Genomic DNA, 23363 nt, shown 5'->3' on the forward strand with positions numbered 1-23363 from the left:
TCTACTTCTTATACCCTTTCAGCTATGAACTCAATGATGGGTTTATCCACTGCTGTAATTACTGCCTTCATGATTCAACCACATCTCAACAACACTACCAGCTAAGGATCAAGCCTGAACAAAGAGTTTTGGTTGGGGGCATTGTTTATACCCAAACTATAATAGTTGGGAGAGCCTGGGAATTTACATCCAGAGGTATGGGAAGAGCTGGTGAAGGGTGAGTGTCAGTTTCTGCAGAATTGTGGACAATAGAAAACAAGGAAATGCATAAGCACAGCTTAAATGTCTTCTATTTCTTCTCTGTTGTAGGAACTTTAAGATTTTTGTCACCTAATCCTCTAGTTTTTCAAGCTAAGGAGACATAGAACATGCATCTGAATTAAGATAATGAGAAAGTGTAATTACCATAGAACCAGTCACAGTATTTCTCCCATCAGGAATGTGGTACAGAGCTCACAAGTGACAACTGCTCTTTCTAGTATGACTCTAAACCAGGTCCTAGAGTCTTCTCTTCCACCTACTGTGCAATCAGCCATTCATCAAAAAATCAGATCATGGGTACATTCTAAGCAGAAAATCTATATCAGTAGTTATCTACAGATGTATCCCATTTGGGAGCGTTACACATATTTTAGAATACTAATACCCTGCAGACAAAGACAGATTAGAGGAGATTTAAATCCATTGGCTTCACTTGAATTTTTGATAAGAAGCAATAACTTTTGGCCATAGTAACAATTATTGCATTACTTATTGATATGTCTATAAAATGTGTATTCAAAGATCAGAGTATGTGTATCCAGGAGTCCTTGCCAATTGGCAAGGTGGAGAGGACATCTGACTCATACACTGTGGGTGGCACACAGGTAGCTTTCCTACTGGCTGTACATTCAGCCCCACCTCCTTTCTCAGCACATAAAAACAGCAGGCTGGGCTCACGGAGTCACAGTTGGGGGGAGAAAGGAAGCTCAGTAGTTACAGCTCCCCAAAGAGCAAAGGCCACAGCTGAAAGCAAACTCATAGGAGAGAATTGCTGCAGGAAAGTGAGCATGGACTTGATCCCGAACTTTTCCATAGAAACCTGGATCCTCCTAGCTACCAGCCTGGTGCTCCTCTATCTGTAAGTAGCTGTCTAAGTTCTTGATCTCTGTCACCTTGGACTTGGGGTGAGAACTAATATGCTCTATTTATTATCTATTTGGAAGATCTAAAAAGAAAACGAACAGGAAATTGCTTAAGAGTTGCATGCTACAAAATATAAGGACTTATTATTGACCTTATCCATGAAGGAGTTAGTAAGCATTCACCTCCCATAAAACATCCAATTTCTATGTCTAGGAGGATTTACGGAGATCATGTGTACATTGGGGTGCACACGCAGCAAGATTTCAGGAATCCCGGGGGTGACAGGGGTCTTCATTAGTTTTTGTGTATTATCTTTGCCTCTGTGTTCTGTGTCTGCTGCAAGACCATGTAGAAAGGTTGAACCCTATGGACACAGGTGAACTCTGCTACTGCCCTCTCACCCTCAGCATCATTTACACAATGCACCTAGTGCACCCAGAGTTTATGGTAGTTTCACATCCCACTCTACCCTTTGTTCTGTTATTCTTCCCCAGAGCTCCCCTCACTCCTATAACTGAATTCCTTTATCCAATAATGTGCAGAACTATTCTACTTTAAGTCATTACTATTAGGAGCAAGGAATTTTGATAAAAGTTTTGAATTTTTATTCTGTTTCTCATCTTTTCCCTCCCACTCTAAACATCACTATAGAGAATTATTTCTTCCCTGATATGAAATCTACTGGCAGCCTCAAAAGGCGGGGGCCCCAAAACAATTTCCCTCTAAGCTCCACTCTGAGGCAGAAATCAAAACCATGTAAAAGAAAAGGGCATGGTAGCTCACACCTGTAATCCCAGCTACTTTAGACACAGAATCAGGATGATCAAGGTTCAAGGCCAACCTGTACAAAACTTAGTGGAACTCTATCTTAAAAAACAAGCTGGGTATTGTTGATCATGCCTTTAATCACAGATAGAAGGGAGGCATAGGTAGGAGGATCATGGTCTGAGGCCAGCCCAAGGAAAAAGCACAAGACCCTATCTGAAAACAAAACCTAAAAGATAAAAGGGAAGGAAATATGGGTCAACAAGAGGTAGATCACTAGTCTAGTAAAGACAAGGCCTTGACTTGAAAACCCCAGTGCTGCAAAAATAAAATTGTCAGATTCCTGGCACTGTGAGCAGGTGGAGGGGGGAGTTTTGTTTTTTACTGTGGAGTCAATATGCTCTTCACATGTCAGCTTCTATCTGAAGTTCACAATGATGTGAAAATAGTAAATACACTCTTGAGTTAATGTTTACATCGCATAATATTTTGGAATTAATTGAAATTGCTTATTTTCATTCTATTCAATCCTAGAATTTCTTTGAGATACGCCCAATATCATCCCTCTGAAAAGTGAAAATAGGGCTGCTGGTTTCAGTATTTCAAACAGACATGATTAGAATGAGCTCATTTTAGAGTGATGACATAACATGGGTTTGAAGTTATGTATGCACTTGTATGACATGGATTGCATATATATGTGAAAATACACCTGCTGGGCAGGTGACTTTAATTCATCTGTTTTGATATACCTGTCCAGCAGGCCATCTTAATGTCTCAACATACGTGAGTAAGGAAGAGGGCGGGCCAGTGATGAAATAAAGTACTCCAAGGTGGGAATTAGAACAAAATATTTTTCTCCCTTCAGGGAAGAACTCCTAGAGATACTTATGGGTACGGGAAACTGCTGAAGGTCACTGGGGGAAGATGTGTTGGCCTCAAATCACCTTCCTAAGGTGACACATTTCCTAAATGAAATGACCTGGAAGAATTCTAGCCTAAATCTCACAGGCACACTCAAACTCAAGTTTGGGAACATTTACCAACTACCCACTCTAGAATTGGGAGCTGAAGACTTCAGCTGCCTTTAGCTAATGTTTGTGACTTTCGGGGTCTCAGTGAACATGGGAGAGGAGTGGAGGAGGAAAATTAATTATAGATACTGCTTTATTTATTGACTACACTTTATCTACCTGCCTCAGCCATCCCATTTCCTGTGTTAGTGACTGGCAGCCTCCCTTTGTATGTTGGGAAGGAAGGAGCGGAGAACAGAGGGAGGGAGAGACGAGAGAAAGAGGGTACTGATGATCTCTATGACTTGATTTTCTCATATTTATAGATATGGGACCCATTCACATGGACTGTTTAAGAAGTTGGGAATCCCTGGCCCCAAACCTCTGCCTTTTCTGGGAACTATTCTTGGTTACCGCAAGGTGAGTGTTATTTGAGACCTTTATTTTGCTTTGTAGGGTTGCTTAGTTCCCTCAGTAAAAATGCTGCTCTTTGGGAGGAAGTTCTGAGGTTTCAAACTTTCAGAGACTTCTTGGCCCTCACCCAGACAGAGCATAACCAGGTTTGCTGCAGGGCTCTGTTTCCAATGCCAGAAGCATCAGGTTTCATCAGCTGATGAACTCAGATCTCTAGCATGTCAGCACTTGTGTTGGTAACTTGATGGTCAGACTTTGTGAGCTTCTAAGAGGATTTTCTTTTTTTTTCCACTGGAGAAGATTCCAGAAAGTTCTAATCATAGCACAGCTCTGGATCTATTTTTTTGTACAGTTAAAACATCACCACTGAAACTTAACACCAGGAAGATGTCTTTTTTAGTTTTAGAAGTGAAATCTCAGAACGAGTAATTTGTGGGGGGCTATGTGTAGAAGTGGCATCTCCTCATATTTCCTCATTGAGTTAAAAGCATTGGAAGGCAAGTGCCCTTTGTCTCCTCTTGCTCTCTCACTTTGTCACTTATTAACATGCCTGAGACTTATATTACTAAAAGAGGTCACTGGTGACCTCAATGTCCTAGTTCCACCAGAATTCATGAGATCTCATTAAATAAATGATCCCTCAGATTTGGGTTCATCATAGGCAAATGGAAGGAATAATTCAGAGGGTTCCAGGATTTCAGAGACAGCAGAAGCAGAAGCAAACACACCTTAGGAAGATAAGGAGTCAGTTATTTTTCATAGAGAAGGGTAAGGAGTTGTGTACTGAAATACTGGAAAAAACTCAAGAGTGACTGCAAATTTCTTTGTCAAGTATCTCCTGAATTGTGTCTTCTTTCCCCCTCTGAGCTCTCTGAGTTGAAAGTCATTCTTCTAGCAAGGAATAGTAATCTTGAGCTCACAGGATTTCAGTCATTTGAGGCCCAGTTAGAAATGGGATCAGTACCGTTAGAATAATAATGGGATGTCATATGGTTTCTCTTCCCAGGGTTTTGCAGATTTTGACATAGAGTGCTATAAGAAATACGGAAAAATGTGGGGGTGAGTATTCTGGAAAGTCCCATTGGGGAGACTTGTTAGGATGAGAAACCCACTGCATTGGAACGATATCAACCCAGAACCAATTCAGATTCAGCTGCCATGTATTATGAAGTTTCTGGAGTCTTTTCCTTACAAGGATCCCACATGTCACCAAGTGTCGAGGTCCACAGTCAAGAATTAGGCTAAGACTGATGCATCTTATGACTCTTCCGTGGGTATTGATAGCAGGGAGACTACGAGTCTAATTTTTTGTCAAGAATCTGGCTATTCTCCTTCTCCATCTTACCTTCCACTTTAATTACATAAAATGCATCATTTGATACCTTTTTATTGTGTGCTCATCATTATATTTCCCCTACACTAGTTTCTTTTTTATTTCAAGTCTAAACAACTGTATTTAAATTTTCTGTTTAAAAAGCAAGGTGCCAGTGGCTGGTGCTTATAATCCTAGCTGTTTGGGAAGCTGAGATCAGGAGAATTACAGTTCCAGGTCAGCCTGAGCAAAAAAATTTGTGAGACCCCATCTCAACAAAGGAAAAAGCTAGACATTGTATTGCATGCCTGTCACCCCAGCTATTGCAAGAAGTGAAGAGAATCACAGTCCAAATTGATCTTGGCAAAAAATCAAGCCCCTATCTTCACATAAGCAGAGTAAAAAGGGCTGGAGACATGGCTCAAGCAGGAAAATGTCCACAAGCAAGTGCAAAGCCTTGTGTTTAAATCCCAGTACCGCAAAAAAAATGTATTTAGCATGCACTTCTGAAAGAAAGTCTGGGAGACATAGTAAGCAAAATTGAAAATCATTAATGCTAAGCTTTTTGTACTTTCTCTGCATGGGTGCAGTTTTTCTTTCATTTCGTTTTTGCTTTACAGCCAAGAATTTTCAATGGAATTATATGCAGGTTTTCTTTCTTTCCTTGGTTCTACTGCCCTTTAAGAACTTATGTAAGTCATAGCTGCACAGCTGTGTTCCCTGTGGACTCCATGCAGTTTATAATCTTGAATGATGGCTCAGATCATTGAAGCAGCTCTTCCTGTTCAGAGCTGTGGGAGGTTTGGTGAGACCATTGGAAGAGGAGTAGTCATTTTCCACTAAGAGCGAGTGAGAGGAGGCTTTGCCACCTCTTATCTCTTTCTCTTCTCTTACAAACCAATCCTCAGAATCCACAGGCCCAACCACAGGGTCTGTGAGTTGACATGACTCATGAAGACCTTGTGATTTAGTGACAGAGTCACAGAGAGAGCCTTACATATCCTAACTCAACTGCTCCTTGCAACAGTTAGCACTTCTGAGCACTCAATCAAGTACTTGTCTTCAGTTTTTAACTGACCTAATATCCCTTTTGATAATCCAATATTTTGAACATGCAAAGAACCATGGCTAATGCAATATGCATGCACCACAAAAGTTCCAATGGTATCTAGTCATAATCTGTATGAAGAGCTACTTTGTGTCTTTTCCCTACTTAATTACCTTCATTTTGTCAACACTCCAATGGCTTCTGTGCTCAGAATCTCTACTTGAACTAGGAGCTCATCTTGCTGTGTATTGTGGACTTGGGGTGTGGATGATGTAACACCAGGAACAAAATCTGAATTTCTGGGTGTGATTCCAGCTCCTTTAGGTTTTTTAATCAACTCTGTTTTTCCAACACAGGTTATATGATGGTCGACAGCCTGTGCTAGCTATCACAGATACAGATATGATCAAAACGGTGTTTGTGAAAGAATGTTATTCTGTCTTCACAAACCGGCGGGTAGGCATCCATTTTTTAAATATTTAAATATTTATTTACTCAATTTTTATCACAAATAATTAGAAGTTCACAGGAAATTGCCTAAAATTGTACAGGCAGGTTTCCCGTACCTTTTATTCTGCTTCACCCAATGATAATATCTTGTATAACTATAGAAACAGTATGTTCCTCTTACTCTAGCAATAGGAAATTGATACAATACACAGACATTCTTCACTGTTCATCGATTTTTTGTGCCCTCATTTGTGTATTGTGTGTAGTGTGTGTGTGTGTGTGTGTGTGTGTGTGTGTGTGTGTAGCTCCCTGCAAATTTACCATGTGCACACATGTCTGCTATACCCAGTACAGTCATGATACAGAAGTGGTCTTTCACCATAAAGCTCCCCCTTGTTAGTCTTTTGTAGTCACCAGATGTAACTTGTCTTTCTCTCATAATGGGAGTCTTTTATTAGAGAAAGTCTTCCATTTGGAGGTGGACAATCCACCTGTATTTGGACTGTGCTTTTGGCAGTAAGTCTGAAAATTTGTCCCTTATATCTCTTGTACTGTTGTTTATTTTTCTTAAAATTTTTACAGTTTAAGCACTTTACATTTAAGTCTATGATCTATTTGGTGTTAAATGTTGTTTGATGTATGAGGTTCAGGTCAAAGTTCTTCTTTTCTTTCATTTTTTTTGACCTGTGACTCTGCAGTTCTTTAAACACCATGTTATTCCTGTCAAAAATCATTTGCGGAAAGGGAGTAAAGGAGGATGTTAGATAGATGAATTCAACTGTGATATATTTGATATGTTGCAAGAATATTTGTGAATGCCACAGTTCACCCCCAGCACAACAAAAAAAATCAGTTGGGAAAATGTTCTGATGTTGAATGATACCAGATTAGAACAGAGAGAGACAGTCCAATGGCTTAATTCATTATGTTGAGAAATGGAAGGAAGGAAGCAAGGGAGGGAGGGAGGGAGGGAGGGAGAGGGGAAGGGACAAAGGAAGGAAGGAAAGGGAGGGAGAGAGGGAAGGAGGGAGGGAGGGAGGAAGGAAAAAGATGGTATGTGACTCACACCTCTAACCTCAGTTACTCTGGATGCAGAGAATCAATTGGTTCATAATTCAAGGCCAGACCACCAAGACCCCATCTGAACATACAAGCCAGGTGTGGTGATCCATGTCTGGATTCCCAGCTATGCTGAAAGCATAAGTAGTGTGATCACACAGAAAAAAATACACCAGACCCTATCTGAAAAATACCTGCAGCAAAAAGGTCCAGGGACATGGCACAAGGTCTACAGTTCAAACCCAAGGAGCACCAAAACAAGAAAGGAAGAAGAGAATTGGCTGGGGCCATGTGGTCAGATAGGTTTCTCATGTCCATTTGATCCCTGTGACTTTCCCTCCTGCAATACCACACGGTCTTGGCTATTGTAGCAACAGACTGAATCATGTCATGTAGAGTGCTTCCTTCCTCCCAGTTCATTTACTTTGCAATGAATCATTCCACCTTTCATACTGATTCAGAATAAGCTTTTGGTGCCTGGCCTATACTGTTATAGAAATTGAAATCAAGTCATTGATGCCTGAAGAAAAACAGTGTCCTCAGCATGTTCAGTCTTGTGATCCATGAACACTGTGTGCCTTTCTACTCCTTTGGTTTTCTTTGATTTCCTTCATCAACATTTTGTAGTTTTCAGTACATGGATCTTGCACATGTTTTATTAGAGTCATCCTTCAACCATTTAATTTTCTTTGTAACCATTGTGAAAGGGATTGTGTGTCTGTGGTGTTTTTTATATATTCCTTATTTATCTTGTAAATGTGCCTGATTATTGTGTGTGACCTTGCATCCTACAAACTTGCTGGACTCATAAATACCAGAGGGGTTTTTTATATGCACCAGCAGATTCTCTAACTTGACAATATTTTACCTAAAACAGGGAATTGTTTTTCTCTTCAACTACATACTTCTCATTTTCATTTATTTTTTTCTTATCCTATTGCAGTAGCTGAAAGTTCCAGTAGAAGGTTGATAAGAGTGGACATTTGCTTTTGAAAGATGCCAATTTTAATCTTCTACAACTTAACCTAATTTTAGCTGATATGTTTTTCTATTTTTCTATACAACTTATACCTGTAAGAAAAAAATTATTACTAGTGTTAATTGTACATATGAATGGGGTTCTGTATGATATTTCAGCACATGCATACATCATACATTAAACAAATTCAGCCTTCCTTTATCTGGTCTTCCCTTCTATCCAGATCCATCTGTAGAAATCACTGTTTTGCATTCAGGATGTATTTTATTTGTCTTTCTGTGTCTGACTTAGAAGACATTATTGAATTTTACCTATCATTAGAATGAAAGCACTCAATATTTCACCTAAAAGGGTGTTGCTAGCTGAAGGCTTGTTTTGAATCTCTTCATCAGGTTGAGGAATTTTCCTGTCTTCCTAGTTTTCTCAGTTTTTATTATGAATGAAGATTGCAAGTATAGGTTTTATGCAATTTTATTTTTAGATAATAGATACAAATTTCAAGGATGTGGTCCCAAGTCTGTCTGAAGATGAGAAATAAAACCATCTTTCCTTTTCATCTGTCTTTGGAGAAAAAATTAGGAGAAAAGAGAGAATAAGGAATTACGTTGATTCCTCAGAATAACAATTAGAATACTAATCCTTTTAGCATTATTATCTTTTGAAATCACCAAATGAAGGCATCCTTGTATCAACATGCTTACTCAATAGATACATGAAAAGACGGAACTGATATAAGGAAACTTACAGTTGGACAAGGCCACCTACTATGTCCCAATCCCTTTTTATTTGTCACAGCCCTCATGGTTGTGTTTGCTCTTGTTCTGTTGATATCCCTGGAGCAACAGGTCCTCAGTCAAGTGGTAAATTTCTTTCTAAAAGAAGTTTTGAACCTAAAATTCTACACTCCTCCACCCTCACAGGTGCCTAATCATTTGGGATAAATATTTGTTTGGTGTTTCATATAAAACCAGACACTGTCTAGGCAGTCACTAAATATTTCTTTAAATAAGGGATTTAACAATTTTTTTTTCAAACAAGGAGATCTCAAAACTTATGGAAGGCAAATTCTAATTTTCTTTGGAATCAGTTTCTTGGACCAATAGGATTTATGAAAAAAGCTGTCTCCATATCTGAGGATGAAGAATGGAAGAGAATACGAACATTGCTGTCTCCAACCTTCACCAGTGGGAAACTCAAGGAGGTAATAAGATAAAAAAGACTTTTAATTGGGAACTGAGAATGGATTTCAGGACAGGTAGATATGAAGAATATAGTCCTTATCTAAGCAGTTGTCTGAATTTGAATGTCCAAAAAGTGATGGCATCTCCTTAGATCCCAGAAGAGATATTCTAAGACACTATAAATAAAATTTACATGCTTTCTTTGGGAAAGCCATGGCCTTTGGGATTGCAGTATCCTCATTTAATTATGTGTGTTATTTTGTTTTGTGCTCAGATGTTACCCATCATTACCCAATATGCAGATATGCTGGTGAAAAATTTGAGGATGAAAGCAGAGAAAGACAATGCCGTCACCATGAAAGAGTGAGTAGCAGGGCCACCTGTGGTGTTCTGATCTCTGTCGGGAAATCCTCCAGCTGCCCACCATGGAGCTGAAATTCCCACTGTTGAATTCTCCAGGGATCAGACAAAAGCAGGTGTGTTACAGCTGCAGTGGTGCAGACAGGAAGGGAAGCTCCCAGGAGAAAGCAGAGAAGCTGGGATGAAAAGGTCATCTTCCCTCTGTCTAAGAGTCGTGATTACTTCATCTCCTTAACTGCCATTTTTGATATTCTGTAAGACAAAATAGATAGTTTAGAAAGAAGAAAAATGACCTCACCAAAGTTGTGAGTGTACAGGGTAGGAAATATTGTGAGGACAAGACACCAAGTATGTATGGGGATGGTATATGGACCAGGAAAGTTACAATGTGGAACTTTAGAATAATTTAAATCTATAATGGGTTTATTGAGACTACCAGTGAAATACTAAATCTTCCTACCATTTCTCTTTGAGACTGTGGGTAGGGAAATCATATCATTTATTGTGTAAGCTAGAATGTTTTCAATTTTCATGAAACATTGGTGTAAACTGCTATTGCCCTGGGCTCATACATGGAGGACATATGGTCACTTAGCTATGGGATCCACCCAAGTCCATTTTGAACAGATTTTTGTGTTCTTACCAGGAATATTATTTATTTTTACAGCCTACAGAAATTATTCTACCATCATAGCAACCTCACCCCTCTTGAGTTGGGAAAGAGCAGCTTTGTCAGGATCTTGAGCAGGGGTGGGGGGGTGGGGGCGGTGGGTATGGGGAAAGAGTGATATTACAGCTACTCAAAACAGGTTGTTGCTCCTCTGTAATGAGCTAAGGAGGAACCAGCTCTGGGCACACACTCTGTGCTTAGGCTATACCTAGATAACTGTCCTCTTTTTTGAGTCCCCTAGGTAGAGTCACTTATTCGACCTTTGTCCTGTTAAGCACAGTGATGGCACACCTGCTATCACCCACCCTCCATTCGCACTGCTGTAGTTTGTCTGGTTATGAGTCTCTGTCTCTCCAAGTTCCTTGAGCTTAGAGATGAGTCTAACTCACCTTAGTGTCCCTGCCGCCCATGACAAGAACAGCTGCATCACTGGTACCAGATGCACACCTCGGGGGGCATGTGATAGGAGCATAGATTTGTCAGATGATCCTTAAGTATTTCTAACACCGTTGGCACTCTGTCTGTCTTGCCTTGGTGTGTGAATGACCCCACTCTTCTCGCTGCCTGTGTTGCAGAAGAATTGGGAAGAGATGCAGGTGTTAATTCTCCATGTCTCTCTCTACTCAGCATCTTTGGGGCCTACAGCATGGACGTGATCACTGGCACCTCATTTGGAGTGAATGTCGATTCTCTGAACAACCCACAGGATCCTTTTGTTGAGAAAACCAAGAAACTCTTAAAATTTGATTTCTTTGACCCAATACTCTTCTCAGTAGGTATGTGAACTACCATTTCACTCTCTTTCCCTTGTTAAATAACAGTCCACTGAGATACAATTCACTTACATATAAGTAACCTACTTAACCTATAAAACACAATGTTTTTACTACATTCAAAGATATGTGTAGACATTACCACTGTCAATAGTTGAAATTTTCATCAAGTCAGAAACCCTTTTAACTAGCTCCTCCTCTACTTCCCTCATGCCTAAGCAATCCCTTACATACCAACTGCATAGATTTGCCTATTATGGATTATATATATGAAATTCTACAATCTGTGGCCTTTATTTCTGTCTTCTGTATTATTATGTTTCTAAGGTTTGTCGGTTGAACCGTAAAGCATGGATCAGTACCTCATTTTTGAGGGCTGAATAATATTCCACTGTATAGATGTAGCACATTTGTTTACCCATTTATCAGCTGGGGGCATTTTGGATTTCTTCCATCCTTTGACCATTGTATTTCTGTGAATATTCTTATACAAGTTTGTGTTGGAACACCTGCTCTCAGTTATTTTGGGGTAACTTCTCAGAAGTGGAAGTGCTAAATGGTATAGCAGTTCTATGTTTAAGTAATTAAGTTCTAAACTATTTTCTGTAATGCCCACACCATATTAAATTCTCACCAATAATGGATACAGGTTGTAATTCCTCCACATCTCAACTTCTCATTTGTTTTTTTCCATCGTTTTGATAACAGACATCCTAATTAACATGGAGGAGTCACACATCGTGATTCTGATTTGAATATCCCTAATGATAACAATGGTGAACGCCATTGGCCATTTTCTTTCTTTTTTATTGTGCAAAATACTGTGCCTCTTCATGACAATTTCATAGTATTTACAGTGTAATTCAATTACATTCACTCCCCATCATTCTCTCTTATACCCTATCCTCCTCCTCCTGGTCCCTACTCCACAAATAGTTCCACTTTTATGTTATATCTCTTTTATATGTTTTTAATCTAGCTTATACATGACAAAAAATGTGTTATTTTTCTGAGCCTTGCTTATTTCATTTAACATGATGATCTCCAGTGTAAATGATTAAATTCATTCATCTCAGTGGCTGAATAACCCTCCATTGTGATTGTATACCACAATTTCTTTATCCATTCCTCCACTGGTTGGCTATTTGGAATAGCGCTCCAATAAACATGGGTGTGCACATTATCTCTATCCTGTATTTACATTCCTTCAAACATATTTCTAGAAGTGGTATCATCAGGGCCTATGGTAGTTCTGTTTTTGGCTTTTTGAGGAACCTCCACATTGCTTTTACACAGAACTGCAAAGATTTGCATTCCATCCAACAGTGTGCAAGGGTTCCTTTTCCTCCACATCTTGCCAGCATTCATTGTTCATTTCCTTGATGACAGCCATTCTGACCATCTGGGGTGAGGGGAGATGGGATCTCAGTGCAGCTTGATTTGCATTTCCTTTACAACTAAGGATTTTGGATGTTTCTTCAGGTCATTTGTACTTCTTTTGCAACCTGCCTCATTTATTTGCCTATTGATTAATTGTGTCGTTTGTTCTTTGGTGTTAGGTTGTTGGCACTCTTTATATATTCTGGATATTAATTGCTTATCAGATGGGTAGCTGGAAAAGACTTTTGACCACCTGTGTGAGCTCTCACTTAATTCTGGTAATTGTTTCTTAGCTGTGCAGAAGCTTTATAATTTGATTCAATTCCATTTGTCAATTTTTTCCCTGTTATTTCCTAAGCTACTGGAGTCTCATTCAGAAAGTCGTTGCCTGTGCTGACATCTCAAAGTGTCTTCCTTTGTTCTCCTGGAATAGCTTTAAAGTCTCAGGTTGAACTTTAAGGTCTGATTCATTTTGAATTGATTTTGTACATAATAATATGTAAGGATCTAGTTTCAGTCTTCTGCATGTGGATATCGAGTTTCCCCAGCACAGTTTATAAAAAGGGGTTGATTTTCTCCAACATAAATTTGGGCACCTTTGTTGAGAATCAGGTGGTGGCTGTAGCTGTGTGTGCTGATATCCGGGTACTCTGTTCTGTGCCATTGGTGTTTGTTTATGTGGTAGTGCTATGATATTTTTGTTATGTGACGCCGTAGTAGAATTTGAAATCAGCTATTGTGATACCTCTGGCATTGCTTTTTTTTTTCAGGATTACCTCAGTTTTCTGGGGTCATTGCACTTTCATATAAATTTTAGGTTTTTTTTCTAATTCTGTAAAGAATTTCATTGGAATTTTTATGGGGATGTCATTGGATGTGTTAATTGCTTCTGATAATGCAGCCATTTTTACAATATTAATTTACTGATGCATGAACCTGAGAAGTCTTTTTAGTCCTATAGTGTATTCTATTTCTTCAGTTTTCTTTGTAGAAGTCTTCCCTTTACCCTAGGTATTTTTTAGACTGCTGTGATTGAAATTATTCTCCCTGACTTCTTTCTCATCAAGCTCGTTATTGACATTTACAGAACCTTACTGATTTTTGTGTGCTAATTTTATATCTTCATACTTTGCTGCAAGCTGATCAGATCTAATAAGTTTTTGAAAGATTCTTTAAGATCTTTTAAGCATGGATTCATATTGTCTGCAAATAGGTATAATTTCATTTCTTTATTCCTTGGTAGCATCCTTTGTACTTATTTCTCTTGCCTATTGCTTTGGATAAGAATTCAAGCACTGTAACAAATTCAAAGAGAGGATGTCTTTTGTCTCATTCAATGATTTTTAAAAGGCTCCTTTAATTTTTCCCCATTTACTGTAACTTTGCCTATGTGTTTGTAATCTGTACCTTTAATAAGGTGAAGTATGTTCCTTATACTCTAAGTTTCTTTGGGGCTTTTATCATGAAGTGATGTTAGATTTTTGTCAAAGACTTTTTCTACATCTACTGAGACAATCATGTGATTTTGTTCTTGATTCTGTTTATGTGCTATATTACATTTATTGATTTGCATTATAGTTGAACCATCATTTCTTCCATGGAAGGAAACCCACTTGGTGGTGATGAATGATCTTTTTAATGTGTTGTTGAATTCTGTTTGCAAGTGTTTTATTGAGGGTTTTTGCACCTATGTTCATCAAAGATTATATTGGTCTATAGTTTTCTCTTTTTGTTGTGTCCTTACTTGGTTATGGTAACACTGGCCATGGTAACACTGGCTTTGTATAATGTGTGTTCTTTCCTTTTTATTTTATAGGATAGATTGAAAAGCATTAATGTTAGCTTTATTTAAAAGTTCAGTAGAATTCAGCAGTAAATCCATCCATTCCTGGGCTTTTCTTTGTTGGTACACTTTGTTATTGCTTTAATCTTATTGATTGTTATAGACAGTTAGATGGTTCAGTTTTGCAGGTGCATGTGCCTAGAAATTTATCCATTTCCTCTAGATTTACCAATTTATTGGAACATAAATATTTAAAGTATTCCCTAATGATCCTCTGCATTTCATTGGTAGCTGTTGTAATAGCCTTCCCCCCTTTTCATTTCTGCTTTTGTTAATTCAGATCATCTCCTTCTACTTTGGTTAGTTTGGCTAAAGGATTTCTCAACCCTTTATATATACATTTTTTCTTTTATTTCAATGTGCATAAAATGTTTGGGTCATTTCTCCCCGCTTCCCCCCACCCCAAACATTACCCCCCTACCCTCTCCCTCTCTCCACCCTACTCCCTCACTACCATGCAGAAACTATTTTGCCCTTATCTCTAATTTTGTTGAAGGAGAGTATAAGCAGTAATAGGAAGGACCAAGGGATTTAGCCAGTTGAGATAAGGATAGCTATACAGGGAGTTGACTCACATTGCTTTCCTGTACATATGTGTTGCCTTCTAAATTAATTCTTCTCAAACTAAACTTTTCTCTAGTTCCTGGTCCCCATTCCTATTGGCCTCTGTCACTTAATTATCTGCATTAGTTTCTCTGCATTGAGGGCAACAAATACTATCTAGTTTTTTGGTTGTCTTACCTATCCTCATACCTCCTAAGTGTTCTCTCGCTTTCTCATGTGATCAAAGTCCAATCCCATTGTTGTGTTTGCCCTTGATCTAATGTCCACATATGAGGGAGAACGTACGATTTTGGGTCTTTTGGGCCAGGCTAACCTCACTCAGAATGATGTTCTCCAGTTCCATCCATTTACCTGTGAATGACAACATTTCATTCTTCTTCATGGCTGCATAAAATTCCATTGTGTATAGATACCACATTTTCTTAATCCATTCATCAGTAGTGGGGCATCTTGGCTGTTTCCATAACTTGGCTATTGTGAATAGTGCCTCAGTAAACATGGGTGTGCAGGTGCCTCTGGAGTAACCTGTGTCACAGTCTTTTGGGTATATCCCCAAGAGTGGTATTGCTGGATCAAATGGTAGATCAACGTTTAGATTTTTAAGTAGCCTCCAAATTTTTTTCCAGAGTGGTTGTACTGTCTACGGCCATATCACCCTGAACACACCCGATCTCGCCTGATCTTGGAAGCTAAGCAGGGTCGGGCCTGGTTAGTACTTGGATGGGAGAATGGTTGTACTAATTTACATTCCCACCAGCAGTGTAAAAGGGTTCCTTTTTCCCCAGAACCTCACCAACACCTGTTGTTAGTGGTGTTGCTAATGATGGCTATTCTAACAGGGATGAGGTGGAATCTTAGTGTGGTTTTAATTTGCATTTCCTTTATTGCTAGAGATGGTGAGCATTTTTTCATGTGTTTTTGGCCATGTGAATTTCTTCTTTTCAGAAAGTTCTGTTTGGTTCACTTGCCCATTTCTGCATTGGTTCATTAATTTTGGGAGAATTTAGTTTTTTGAGTTCTCTATATATTCTGGTTATCAGTCCTTGATGTGTAGCTGGCAAATATTTTCTCCCACTCTGAGGGTGGCCTCTTCAGTTTAAAGACCATTTCTTTTGTTGAGCAAAAGCTTTTTAGTTTTATGAAGTCCCATTTATCTATGCTATCTCTTAGTTGCTGAGCTGCTGAGGTTCCAGATCTTCTTGCCTTTAATTTGTCTGATGGAAAGTCTGCTGTGATTTTGATGGGTTTACCTTTGTATGTTATTTGCTTTTCCTCTCTTACAGCCTTCAATATTCTTTCTCAGGTCTCTGTACTTGTTGTTTTAATGATAATATGCCATAGGGTAGTTCTATTTTGGTCATATCTGTTTGTTGTTCTGGAGGCTTCCTGCACCTGTATTTCTAGATTTCTAGATTTCTCTAGATTTGGGGAAATTTCTGTTATTATTTTGTTGAATATATTACGCATTCCTTTTGCTTGCACCTCTTCTCCTTCTTCGATGCCCATGATACTCAGGTTTGGTGTTTTAATGGAATCAGTGAGTTCTTGCATATTCCTTTCAAATGTCTTGAGTTGTTTGACTAATAGTTCTTTAGCTTTTCCTTCAATTACCATTTCATCTTCGAGTTCTGAGATTCTGTCTTCTGTTTGTTCTAGTCTGCTGGATTGGCCTTCTGTTTTGTTTTGCAATTCTGTTTCGTTCTTTTTTCTGTAGTTTTCTATATGCTGAGTCACTTCCTCTTTAATAATGTCCATTTTCATTCTGAGCTCATTTATCTCTTTATTAATTGTGTTCTTTGTTTCACTTTGGTGTTTATACAGTGATTCTATAGTTTCTTTTATTCCTTCTTGTGCTTTCTCAAATTCTGTATTTTTTGTTGCCTTGAAATTTCTTGAGTGTCTCCTGTACATTTTGGTTGACTATATCCAGTATCATCTCTATAAAATTCTCATTGATTACTTGCAGGATTTCTTCTTTCAGAGTGTTCTTGTGGGCTTCATTGGTTTCTTTGGCATAGTTTATCTTCATTTTGTTGGAGTCTGGATCTGGCTGTTTTCTTCATTTCCCTCTGGTTCCTGTACTGATTTATTATTGTTGGGAAAGTGGTTTCCCTCTTTTTTCCATCTTCCCATCATTGCCCTTGCTATTATTAGAGTCCCTGTACTCTGTGTAATTCCATATTATCTAGCTTGTAATAATAACAGTGGTGATTTCTAGAGCGGAATGGTGAGAGGAGAGGGAAAGCAAAGAAGGTAAAGAAAAAGGGGAAAAAAACAAAACAAACAAACACACACAAAAAAAAAAGTAGAGTCAATGAAATAAACAGGGAGAGGTAATGTACTAATCAACAATGAGCTATACAGGCATTAGAGAGACATAGAGAGGATAGTAAAACAGAAAAAAGAAAAAAGAAAATCCCCAAGTTCAAATGCAATAAAGTTCCAGTCTTAATAATTTTGGTGTTAGTCCTTCATCCTCCAGTCCTGGTGTTGGTGTCTGGGAAGAAGTTCTGCCATTGTCTCATCAAAGGGGTAAAAACAAAACAAACAAACAAAAAAAAAACCCAAAAACCAAAGTACATCAAAACAAATAAATCCTGAATTTAAATTCAATACAGTTTCAGTTAGTCCTTCAGCATCCAGTCCTAGTTCTGTCATTGTCTCATCAAAGGACGAAAAGAATAGCAACAAAAAAAAGAGTGGAGATAGCTGTGTGAATGTCTATCTGGGGCTGCGGCTCACCTGCCACCTACTGTCAGCCTTCTGCTACTGAAGGCTTTATTTATGCAGATCTCAGGAGTGAGCTTTACACTCACCTAGCCCTGCAGGCTTTGTTTGTTTAGAGTTCTCCTGCGCATGCCCCTTTGTCTTCTCCAGTATACAGCCCTACCCGCCTGTTACAATGGCAGTCTTTTTTTATTATTTAGAGCTCACATGGGCAGGTGTCCCTCCCCCACTCTCCTGTGAAGCCTGCTATGCTTTCGCTGCTGTTGCAAGCCTTCCCCTCTCCAAGCACACTGCGGGGGAGGTGCTGCCCCTCCTACCTTCCCCTGCCGGCTTCTTTATTCCCAGTTCAGTGGGGCTTGCCCCTCCCCCACTTTCTGGAGCTCGGGCTCCCCACCCTCTTTGCTAAATGTCTTCTTTTTCAGCTACTTGTTTATTATTCAGATTGGTTTATTCCTCTTTTTTCCCTGGGTGGGGGTCAGTCTATCCAGGGGGCTATGCTGATTCACCCTGTGCTGCTTAGCTCACCTGGTGGTCTGCGTCTTTCCAAGCAGTCTGGGAACTAGCATCTGGTGGTGTGGGAGCCCTCCTGGTTTCTCCATTTAATGTGGAGAGGGGATGGATGCTATGTGCGGGCTGGGGGTGTGGAGGAGTCAGTTTTGCTTCTTCTTGGTGGTCTTTCCTGCCAGGCATATGTCCAGTGTCTCTCCAAGATTTTACTTTAGGAAGCACGGCTTCTGCTTCCTCCCTCTAGTTGCCATCTTGGAATCTCCCCCTTTTACATATTTTTGACGAGCCAACTCTGTCTTTGCTTTATTAATTCTCTGTGCATTCCATCCCTGATCATTATTATTTATTTCTGTCTACTAATTTGGGGTTTGTCTTGTTCTTGTGTTCATATACCTTGAGGTGCATTAGTAGGTCACTTATTTGAGATGTCTAATTTTTAGTGTGTGTACACATCTATAAAGTTCCTTCTTATAATTACCTTAGCTGTGTTCCAAAGGTTCAGGTAAGTCCTGTTTTCATTTTTCACCTGACTCTAGAATTTGTTTAATTTCCTCACTGATGCTTTGGTGATCCAATAATCATTCAATAGTGTATTGTTCCTTCTCATGAATTTATATAGTTTCTCCTAGTATTTATTTCTCATTTTATTCCAAATGATCTGATAAGTTATATGATATATGTATTTATTTCAGTTTTTATTTATTTATTCTTACAGGTTTTTTAAAATTTATTTGCAATTGCTTGCTACTATTTAAATATTTAACTTGATGCTTTCAAATGATCTATATATAGGGATTTTTCTTTTTGTTGTTGTACTGGGTGGGGATTCATTGTGGCATCCACAAAAGTTCTTACAATACATCAAATATATCATACTTCAATTCACCTCCTCCACCTTTCTTCTTTATACCCTCTTCCCCTCATTCCTGGAATACTTTCAACAGATCTGGTAAGTCATCTTGATCTATGGTGCAGTTTAACTCTGACGTTTCTTTATTGGTTTTTCTTAGCCTGAATCATTGATCTATTGATGACAGTGGGGTTGAAGTCACATATTATTATTGTGTCCTTTGACATATCCCTTTATGTCCAGTAACAAGCCTTTCATAAAATTGGTGCAGTAAACTCAGTGAATTTATGTTTGCAATCATTATATCTTCTCAATGATTGATCCTTTTGATAGTGACCTCCTTTATCTCTTCCAACTAACTTTGTCTTGGATTCTTCTTTGCTAGATATGAGTATAGGAACTCCTGCTTGCCTTGAAATTCCATTTTCTTAGTTTATCAGCTACACTTCCTTTTCTCCATCTCACAAGCTGTTTATATTGTGTTCTTAGTTTTACCTTTCTAAACAATTTCTTTTTTGTTTTCCTTTGTTTTGGAAAGTACTGGGGCTTGGACTCAGGGACTTATGCTCACTAAACAGATGCTCTACAACTTGGGCCAATTTACCAACTCAAAACCATTTCTAATTGTGCTTTACAATTCTTCTTTGATCTAGTTATATACAAGTATTTTGATTCGTTTTATCAAATTATTGTTTTCTGGCTTCTCTCCATTGTGATTTGTTACAACAAGCTATATTTTTTCTGCTTTGCAACTCTCATTTCAATAGCATGATGAATTGCAGCCCCAGACTAAAGCCTGGTTGATCCAGAGAGTTTAGTGCAGTATGTAAAAAAATATATAAGAAATAGGGGAATTTAGTCATTTTTCTATGGCAACAAGGCAGAAATGGTCAATGACCTCCCTCTATGGCAGTGGCCCTGGGTGTGTCATGCCTTTGCTCTGCCAGTGGCCTGGAGCCCAAAGATCACAGAGGGAATGGCTTCTGTTAGAGAAAAACTGATGACTTTTACTGTTCTGAGTGTTTGAATAAATGTAATTGTTCCAGGTAAATATTGCATTTTCACTATGGTTTCCTTTCTTCTTTCTTTCCCATATAGTACTGTTTCCATTCCTTACATCGTTTTATGAGGCACTAAATATTTCCATGTTTCCAAAAGATGTTACAGATTTTTTAAAATCTTCTGTAGAACGAATGAAAAAAGATCGCCTCCAGGATAAAACAAAGGTAATCTGGTGATGTGGTTCCATGAGGATGTTCAGTGGTAAATAATTTATTGGGAAGTATACATACTATTTCTGTTCTTCCCTGTTTTGTAAAGTTAGACAGAGAGCACTAGGTTGAAAGCAGGAGTGTTCAGATTCTAGTGGAGAATGAAGAATATAATGGTGGGGAATAAGAATATACAATGTGTCAGAGAGAAAGAGTTTAAAATGTCATGGCATAAATATTTTGAGATAAGAACTTTACCACATCCTACAAAAAAGGAACCCTTGCACACGATTGATGGAATATCGATTAGAGGAGACATTAAGGAAAATGCTATAGATGTTCCTCAAAAAAATTAAATTTTTTGCAGTGTAGGGGTTCAGACCCAGGGCCTCACACATGGTAAGCAAGGATTCTACCACTGAACAATAACCCCAGCAAAAAATTAAAAATAGCACCACATGATCCAGCCATCTTCCTACAAGATATATACTCAAATAAAACGAGATCAGTATAGTTAAGAGACATCTGCACTCTTATGTTCAAATTGCAGAGCCATTTAAAACATTTTTATTAACATAGTCAAGGTTCACATTAATGGGGCTTGGTGTGATGTTTCAACATATCATTGCAGCACTAATCGTAATTGCCACAAAATGACAACAATGTTAAGTGTCCACCAACTGATGGTGTATGGTGGTATATAGAATAGGAATATTATTCAGTCCTTAAAAGGAATAAAATCCTGTGTTTTGTGGTGTTCAACATGATTGGGATAGGCAATCATTATGTTAAGTGAAACATGCCTTTTATAGAAAATCAAGTACTATGTGATCTCACTCATATGAGGAATCTTAAAAAATTACCTCATAGAAGTGGAGATACAATGGTGGTTATCACAGGCTGGGGAAGGACATGGGGAAAGGTTTCTTAATGCATACCAAGTTATAGTTAGATAGGAGTTAAGTGTTCTCCTACCTCTAAACATTGTAGAGTGGCTACAGATAACAATGATGTACTGTACATTCCCAAAAGCTAGAGGAATGAATTTGAAAATTTTCAATCCTCATTACCTAAGGTGGTTGTAGGGCTTCTAAAGCCTGGACAACAGAACAAGGATGCCTACAGAGCAAGGAGGCAATACTAGTTTCTCCCAGGTGTCACTGAAAATGTTTCAGGATCCCAGAGTGTTGAAATATTTCAAGATGCTTGCTGCAAACTTGCTGATTCTCTCTGGAAATGGATGGAGTTTAATCTATGGGATTATTGTGTATTAAGAATGAAGGCAGGGGAAAGAGTGAAGTCTATAATTTCTTCCTGAGCAAGCAGGTGTGAAAGGAGAAGGCGGTCACCAACTGGCCAGGAGTCTGTGTCCAGAGCCAGAGAAACTCAGGTTCAGGGACAGCAAAGATGAAAAGCTGGTGAACATAGCTACATTTCTCTCAGGAAACAGACTGCTTTCCAAAGTCTATAAAATGGATGGTTTTATTCCCCGAAAAATCAGCAATACCAGGCAGACTTTTGGACTTAAAGGGGCCATATGCTCAGAAGGCAGGTGAAGTTTAACACTCTGACCTTTTTCTGAATTCATGAGTGACCTGTCTGAAATTTCTCTTTGCTCTTCCAGCACCGAGTGGATCTCCTTCAGCTAATGATTAACTCCCAGAATTCCAAAGACACAGAGTCCCATAAAGGTAACCAAGAACGCTTCACAGCCTACAGATGGGGAGGCTCAGATGGTGGGGCTTGCTCTGGAAACTGAAGTCAATTTCCAAGTAGAAAAGCATTTTTGCAAAACTTCAGAAAAATATGCACTCTAATGTTATATACTGCATCCAAGGTTCTCTCTCTCTCTCTCTCTCTCCTCTCTATTTTTCTTTCTTTCTCATCTATTTAAAGCTACCAGTGATTTCACACCTTCACACCTGTCTGCAAAATTAATAAATATTTACTCATTCTAGAGAAGGGTAATAGGTTGATTCCAGTTTGCCAGTGCAAATACATCTACACATACATCTAGTTGTACATCTATCACTCTGTCATGTGTCTGTTTGTTTATCAACCATCTAGTTCAATACGTCTTTCTGTAGGTCAGGAGATAATCTATGGTCTCACGGTTCAATACGGTAACCTAGATTCATGCAGCTATCGAGCACTTGATGTCTGTGTAGTGCCACTGCAGTACTGGACCTTCAATTATATTGAATTTTAATTAATTTAAATTCAAATATCCGTGTGTGAAATGTAGCTACCACAGTGAATGGTCGAGCTATAAATGCAGAAGTTATAGTAAATTTTAATTCAACTTCATGGGGTTCAAGCTCATTGAGAAAGTAGTTTGATTGTTGAATCCACCCACAACCACATCACTGAAGTCATCATCAGTCAATGTGAACGCTGTAGAACTTTCAAACACTCACTTATTATTTTTAAATTTCCATTTCATGTTTGGTGTAGGTGCCATGATTATTTAAGGGCTCTGCAGACTAAACATCCTAATACAGTCCCTGATCAAGAGGCCAGTACCCCAGGTCTTCTAATACCTGATGCCTTCAAAGGTTTAATCCTTGTTTCCCAAGCTAGTTTATGCACACTGATCATCATGATTAATGAAATTTCATATATTGACTTGGTGATAGGTCTACTGTGGGTTTGAACTTGTGCCTTTCTAATAATCTTCAAGAAGTTCCCAAGGATGCTAGTCCAGAACCATACTTTGAGAACCAAGTTTCTTTCTACCCAATATTTTTCCCTTAGTTCCTCCAAACATGTTCAGATAATAGATCTTTTAATTTCCCATACACTAAAGCCTTAGTGTTGCAAACTCTTGCAAGGTGTTTCAAGCTGTTTAGGTAGAATAATTTGAAGTTTCCTGAGGGAGAATGCTCCCTTTTTATTTATACATTTCACTTATATAAACTAATTATTCAGAAATATCTAAGGAGGATACCAATAACATTGTATATGTTAGAAACATTGTCTTTTAAAATTAACTACCTGTAAATTGGTGAGGATGGCCAAATGAGCACAAGATGGACAGGTGTAGGGTAACCTATTGAAACCATTATTTGGGTTTTTCTTAATCTAAACTGTGATGTTCGGTATTGACTGTCTTAATCTAAAATGTGTGTTCTC

The 23363-nt window shown here is 38.6% G+C and overlaps 1 protein-coding gene across 1 annotated transcript in view; it reads left to right on the forward strand.

The window, feature by feature from the left end:
* The first annotated feature begins 935 nt into the window (after positions 1–935).
* Positions 936–23363, forward strand: part of LOC109702004 (cytochrome P450 3A9-like) — a 29173-nt gene continuing 6745 nt past the window's right edge. The window contains exons 1-9 of the mRNA XM_020187445.2: positions 936–1120; positions 3230–3323; positions 4324–4376; positions 6034–6133; positions 9253–9366; positions 9621–9709; positions 11004–11152; positions 20119–20246; positions 21856–21922. Of these exons, the coding sequence (XP_020043034.2) occupies positions 1050–1120; positions 3230–3323; positions 4324–4376; positions 6034–6133; positions 9253–9366; positions 9621–9709; positions 11004–11152; positions 20119–20246; positions 21856–21922 (865 nt within the window). The 5' untranslated portion in view covers positions 936–1049. The remainder of the gene's footprint in view (positions 1121–3229; positions 3324–4323; positions 4377–6033; positions 6134–9252; positions 9367–9620; positions 9710–11003; positions 11153–20118; positions 20247–21855; positions 21923–23363) is intronic.

Source organism: Castor canadensis, chromosome 6 (assembly GCF_047511655.1).
Source record: "Castor canadensis chromosome 6, mCasCan1.hap1v2, whole genome shotgun sequence".
Classification (NCBI taxonomy): domain Eukaryota; kingdom Metazoa; phylum Chordata; class Mammalia; order Rodentia; family Castoridae; genus Castor; species Castor canadensis.